We start from the raw sequence: 6,385 nt of genomic DNA, 5'->3' as shown, positions 1-6,385 counted from the left end.
GTCTTCTTTGTTGTTTTCTGCCCTCTAGTGGTCAGACAATCAATTATAGCAGCCTTCACTAATTTGCACTTATTTGCTCAGGGGTTGATAGAGCATTTAAAATTGTCTCATCTCACATGACATTGTGGTCTTCAGTGTAAAACCTGTCAAAGCCTTTCATGGTTCTTGTTAGTTTTCACATTGTTTGCAGGTGTGAGAGCAAAAACTCTGGGCTGTGTCTTTGCAGGCCCCTTTTAATGTGATTATAGGTCAATTTTTCACTTGGTAAAACGTTCTGATTTTTGAATTATAGTCATGTCTGTAGAGGTTTATGAAAAATAACATAAGGTACACTTTTGAGAGATTTTTATAATTGTAAAATTACACACTGCATTCAAAAACACAAAAAAGTACTCCTAGAAATGTTAAATTTCTCTCTCTATATATATTATATTTCCCCTTACCCTGCAAAAAAAAAAAAGTCCTTCAGACTTCAGTCTGGAAGAGCTGGAAACACAGTTAAATAGGCTATCAAAGGAAAATGTATGCCAAAGTGAAATATTTGTTTAAAGATGTAGTGTTTTATGTAAAAGATATATATATTATAAGAGTGCCTACTCTGGTCTGGACTTGATATTTTCATCTCATGCCATGTGTGCAATAGCCTTTCCCGATGGGAGTTGGCTGCCTATTTCATATGCTGGAAACTAGTTGATCTTTTTGCACTTGGAATTTAGGTATCTAAAGTTGTTATTTTGTTGTGCAGTAATCAGTGATTATGTTTTTTATTCTAAAAATATCAAAACCTGTCCTGGAAAATCAGCGGTATAGTGAAACGCACAGAAAAACACCTAAACAGTACCACACTTATAATAATAAGTAAGTTAGATAAAACAGTAGACATGCATTAGAGTTTAAATCTTCGTGGTGTTTGGCAGATATTTCACGTAATTGGATAACCCAAAAACACGTTTTAATTGATTTAAACTAAAAAATAAGGTGTCTACTCTGTCGGCAGTGTTGCACAAATGTATTATTGAAATACGCTTTGTGTATTTCAGTTTGTCAGATTAAAACTACATTTCTTAAAGTTTTACACATTGTAAACACTACAGTATATGCTGATTTGAGAAAAAAACAAATTCTGGAACATATTCAGCACAGTATAAAACAAATAAATTCTAATCGAAGGAAAGATGTGTAAAAGTGCACTGAGATACACAACAGCAACATTAGTTACCCCAGCCAGGTACTGTATGGCTGCCATTGAACGCACAGTGTTTGTGTACACAGTCAGGCCAGTTACATGTGTTAGAAAAAGAAGCCATAAACAAACATATTCAAGTTCATATTGAGGTTATGCTCATTTTAAGTTATACTGACTGAAAGTATTAGAAAACCATGTGTACTGTATATTTGGTAACTGGAACCCAGAAACAACTTGTGCCTATTTACAATCATTGTGTTGCTGTCTATGTTTTGCATGCTCTTAGTTTCATTTCCTGTCTATTATGTTTTTGCATTTGTTCTCGTATTTTTTTTTTTTTGGTAATACTTTTCTTTAAACACTTGATATTGATGTGGGATATGGAATGACGGGTCTACTGATGGTGCTTTATCTCACTGGCTAATGTAACTGTGTTGTCTGTACATCAGTGCAGATTAAGTTCAATTAAACAGTTTGAAATTCCATTGTGATATTGTAAAAGAAAACCACAGATACTGTCTTTTAATCAATTTATTTGTGTTGATCAAATAAATGGGGAAAATAGTTTACAATTTTCTCAAAACTGAATTATTCTTGCTTCCTGATTGTGCCCAAATATGTGTCAGTCAATATATCTTTTAATCAGTTTCATCCCCCTAACTTTTGTCAAACATTTAAGGTCCAAGTGACCACACTGTTTGTGTGAATTTTTGAACAATATATATAAATTCAGAATCACTCTGCACACACTCCATTGAATTGCCCCTTGGTCCACATTGTTATGTTTTGATTGACTGCTCTTTACAAACTTCCCAACATAGAAAATAGGTTATTTTTAGGAAACTGACATGGGACAAAATTTGAATTAAACAGCATTTAAGTTTACAAAACAATAACACTTTTTAAAATCCTTAACTTTTACCATCCATTTAAAAAAACTGAAATATGGTGGTATGTTATCAATAGCAAGAAAAGGCACCTGTCCATACTGGTTGCAAATGATAAGATAATAGCAAGCAGAGAAATGGCTACAATTTGGTAATTTATTAGCAGTTTATGAAATCCCAGTGGCTTATCAAGTACTACAAACATGATGGTGATTATATGTTGACAAAGTTGTAGCAAAGTTATGATTTGGGCTTGAAGAGTTGCTGGTCTCGAGGAGATTTCATCAGCTTCAATTTACCCCCCCCCCAAAAAAACAGAAAAGAGAAGATGAAAACATACAGTTAATTAAAAGTTTTAGCAGCAATATAAAGTATGTATACTTAAAATACAGTGAGGATACGTATTCTCACATCTTACATACAGTTCTGCTTACAGATATTTATATATAACTAAATAGTGAATCAGAGGGACACCATATGTGTACTCACCACAGCATTAGACCTCGACATCAGGCAGAGTCAACACTTTGCTCATGCTGCCTACAAACACAGAAACTTGACTATCAACAACATTTCAGTATAAAGCAGGGTTTCAAAATAATTACATTATATATATAATTTTAATAATTGAAATGCTATAGATTTCTAAAATGTGCATCTGGATCCAGAATCAGATCTCCATAAAGGCATTGATACACAATAATGGAATTAAATATCCCAAAGGTTTGTTTTTCTTCACACAAATAAGTGCAACATTTTATTTATAAAATGTCAAAAATCTTGCAATGATAAATTGTTTTAAACAAACATTCTTGGATCTGCACCAAAAATAATCTCCTGGCACAGGGCCTAAGCAGACGTCTCTGTTTTTTTTAAATATATCTTGCTAATAATACACAAACAAGGATGACTGAATGATATTAAAACAAACTCCTACATTAATTAACTAAAATCATAAATACAATAAATCATAAATATAATATTCCTTTTAACTGAGTGTCTCTCAATCTGACTTCATGACCAGTTAACTTCGTCTCACCAGCGAAGACAGGTGCCCTGCATCTGACCGGTCCCTCGCGCAGAGATCCAGGGATCTGTTGCCCGTTGACTGGGTTCACACACCAGCAGTGTTTAATGTAGCACTGCTGGGCCTTGTAGAGGCCACGCTCATCGCAGGATGGTTGGAAACCTGGCACCTGCACAGCCTTCAGATGAGCTGCCTCCAGCTGGCAGTCAGTGGCCGGCTGAGGAGCTAGAAGAGGAGACCAGAGGAGTTAGACTTTGCAGGAAACATATGAAGGAGAAAAAAGGAAGACAGAAAGAGATCATACAATATATACAGTAAATATATATACAGTAAATATATACAGAACATACCACTTTTTTCTGGGGCTCCGGTGGAAGCCTCCTGCAATACAATAAGTGAAACAAAACAGAGAACTGAGAGAAGACCACAACATACATCTGATTTTATAATAATGACTTATTGCAAGAGGAACAAGACAAAAAACAACAGTGTCACTGTCTTAAAGCTGGATTTATTTATTTTTATTATATCATTAAATTTAAACAATATACCTGCACCTCATTGTAACTAGAGCCTGACTGATGAAATGGCTTGACTGCTATATCGGAAATATTAGCTTATCAGTATCTGCATATTTGTCAGCTGGAACCAAACAAAAAACTGCAATAGAGAGAAACAGCAAAGATCCAACTGGAAGCACTGACAAGTCTGTTTTCAGTGTTCTGCTTCAAAAAAATTAATTTAAGAGACTCTTATTAAAAATATCTTGTGTTTCTGTAAAAAAAAAAAAATCAATAGATTATTTTACCTCATCCACAAAGTCATCCATCATCTTGGGCAGGGCATTCATGGGCATGTCCATGCGAATGGGTGCAGAGACTACAGACAGAAAGAGTAACAGTGTAAGAGGTAGAAAAAAACTGAGATTGATTGAGAAAATTAAAGATTATATATTTTTAATGTATGAGAATTAATATTTTTCCTTTCATCAGATCAGAAAAAAGAGGAGAAAATGTCATTATTTGGTTTGCCTTTACATCCACTGCAGTGATTTATCATAAATCTGATGCAATCTACTACAGGTCACTAGGGATGTTGCTGACATTTGACATTTTCTTGAGCTGCCCAAAAGGTTGTTATCCTAACTTATCCGGCTTTTGCAGCATAAGCCATTCTGTTAAATGCCAACAGTGTATAGTACATCTTTCCCAATCTGAACTGAATTTGGCCTCCTCACCAGATCTTCCCTTCGTCAGCGCTGCCTTCAGGTTGTTGCTCTGCTCCTCCAGAGATCTGATGTCGCTCCTCTGGCTGAGGAGGAAGTAGGCAACCATTGCCTGCCCCGCAATCAGGACACAGGCCAGCAGGGTTATACCTGCCACCTTATAGGCCTTGGAGGGGCGGCCACTGGAGAGCGAGAGGAGAAAGAAGGGGGGATTTGTTGGACATTTGCACACCGACATGGAATCAGACGGAGAAACAAAAAGTGAAAATTAAGAAAATGATGATGAAAGAAAAAGTTTTTATTGTGCAATATCATCGGCCATTTTAACTGTTGGAGGAGAGGTACGTGGTTTAACCTCTTCTGGTATCCTTCCTGAGAAATGATTGTAGGATTTTAAAAAAGGGGAAAGGGCAAAAAAACTGTGATAATTGGTATTGGCCACTGACTATAAGGTCCTAACTAAATCCTTACGTGGGGGGAAAGAGAGACAGAGAAGAGGAGGTAGATATGAAGGTGAGGGAGCAAAGGATAAAGCAAAGTACAAGGAACATTACAGAGGCTGATACTTGGCTAAATATTAGGGAAATTCTTTGAAACAGGAACCTCAGCTATGGTATGCATACAGTACGTCACCACAATGAAATCAGGTGTTGCTAAGCAGATACTTTTGGGAAAGTTTAGGAATGTTTCGCATCTGCCTTTTACCCTTTGTTATTCTCAGCAAGGCGACGTTTAGAAATTCACATTAATTTAAATGGCGTGATTTCTCTGAAACTACTTTAAAATCTCAGCTAATGTTCAATTCAATTAATTGATGCTAAACTCGTTAAGTACAGTCTTGTCTTAAGATTGGCTAATAAAGATATATTTAATTTAAGTGGTATTTACACACTCAAAAATAATGAGTGAATGACACTTATTTACTAACTCCATGTATACTTTAAATATATTTTTTTAATTTATTACAATCTTTTAATTCTGATGAATGTATTTATTTGCTTTTCACAGAGCCATTGGTTTCCACTCATTTCTGTACAAATTAGACCTGTTCAATGAGGTGGATTACACAAATCAACAAAGTTTCAAATGGCTTCTGATTAATATTAATGGAGATGAATGGAAATAAATGGCTGGAGGGTAGAAGTAAACTGTGATTTACTAAATGATTACCTGTAAATTAAGTTATCAATTGGGTTAAAAATGAACAAATCACTGGCGTGGTTTGGCCCCACCAATGCAACACACACACACACACACACACAAACAAAAACACACACCGGAACTGTTATTTCTATCTTTGTGGGGAGAAACTAGCCTACACGCACATCAGGGAACTCATTTACAGTAAATAGTTGACCTTCTGCTCCTATTGTTAGGACCCCATAAAGATGAATAAACAAGCAGCTTCACATTACTTACCCCTCTGCTGCTGAAGCTCTGAGGAGGGGCTGGTTTGGGGTCTCGGGGTCCGACATCTTCTCACAAACACACACCTGTAACCACACACACACACACACACACACACACACTTAAGTATTTCAAACACAGATTATGATGCTACTGACACAAAATAAACAAACACACACACACTTACAGTAATCACACACACAGAAATTATACCTTTCAGGTCAGATCAGAAGCTGTTTCACAAAGATAAATGACAGAACTCAGAGAAGAGGTTACCTTTAAGGCTGAGGAGAGACAGAAGGAACTGAAAGCAACAGGCGGGGAAAACCAACTTTCAACCTGAACAATCAATTCTGATTGGTTCCTCAGCTTGACTCATCATCTGTTACCAAGGAAAGAGTATATGGATATTTGGCAATCACGAAACAGCAGGTGGAGAGATTTATAATAGCTTAATATCTCGTTTAAAATATGTAATTAATGAAATTCTAGTTGGTAATAATGACACGGTATTATTAGGAAACTGATTTAATATGTAAAAATATGAAGAAATAGTCTAGACCATACTGGATAGGCCTGCACCATAGGTTACACATTTAATATGTACATTATAAATAATTACAGGATATTATTAGTATTGGATTAGTGTTTTG

The 6,385-nt window shown here is 35.7% G+C and overlaps 1 protein-coding gene across 2 annotated transcripts; it reads right to left on the bottom strand.

Annotated features, from left to right (window-relative positions):
- Nucleotides 1–1,702: 1,702 nt before the first annotated feature.
- Nucleotides 1,703–6,062, bottom strand: LOC118329271 (insulin-like growth factor-binding protein 2). 2 transcript variants are annotated; one of them, XM_035663351.1, is made up of 8 exons: nucleotides 6,009–6,062; nucleotides 5,745–5,818; nucleotides 4,338–4,507; nucleotides 3,909–3,979; nucleotides 3,451–3,481; nucleotides 3,113–3,325; nucleotides 2,563–2,613; nucleotides 1,703–2,361 (listed from the first exon to the last, which is right to left on the bottom strand). In XM_035663351.1, exons 2-7 carry the CDS (start codon nucleotides 5,798–5,800, stop codon nucleotides 2,570–2,572), a joined length of 585 nt encoding a protein of 194 aa, XP_035519244.1. In that variant the 5' UTR covers nucleotides 5,801–5,818; nucleotides 6,009–6,062; the 3' UTR covers nucleotides 1,703–2,361; nucleotides 2,563–2,569. The 2 variants fall into 2 exon arrangements, with proteins under 2 accessions (XP_035519244.1, XP_035519243.1); XM_035663350.1 differs by having other exon boundaries at nucleotides 5,946–6,037.
- Between the last annotated feature and the right edge of the window lie 323 nt (nucleotides 6,063–6,385).

Source organism: Morone saxatilis, unplaced genomic scaffold (genome assembly GCF_004916995.1).
Source record: "Morone saxatilis isolate NCDOM2014 unplaced genomic scaffold, NCSU_SB_2.0 Contig19, whole genome shotgun sequence".
Taxonomy (NCBI): Eukaryota; Metazoa; Chordata; class Actinopteri; family Moronidae; genus Morone; species Morone saxatilis.
The sequence above is the reverse complement of the archived record's forward strand: the minus strand, read 5'-3'. Positions and strand labels throughout refer to the sequence as shown.

Bases quoted from the DNA above. Each gene is read 5' to 3' on its own strand.
- LOC118329271 (XM_035663351.1), bottom strand. From the start codon at position 5,800: ATGTCGGACCCCGAGACCCCAAACCAGCCCCTCCTCAGAGCTTCAGCA. The intron at 4,508-5,744 runs GTAAGTAATGTG...CTCGCTCTCCAG, and splicing joins AGAGCTTCAGCAGCAGAGGG to TGGCCGCCCCTCCAAGGCCT. The intron at 2,614-3,112 runs GTGAGACGAAGT...CTGTGTTTGTAG, and splicing joins CAGGGCACCTGTCTTCGCTG to GCAGCATGAGCAAAGTGTTG.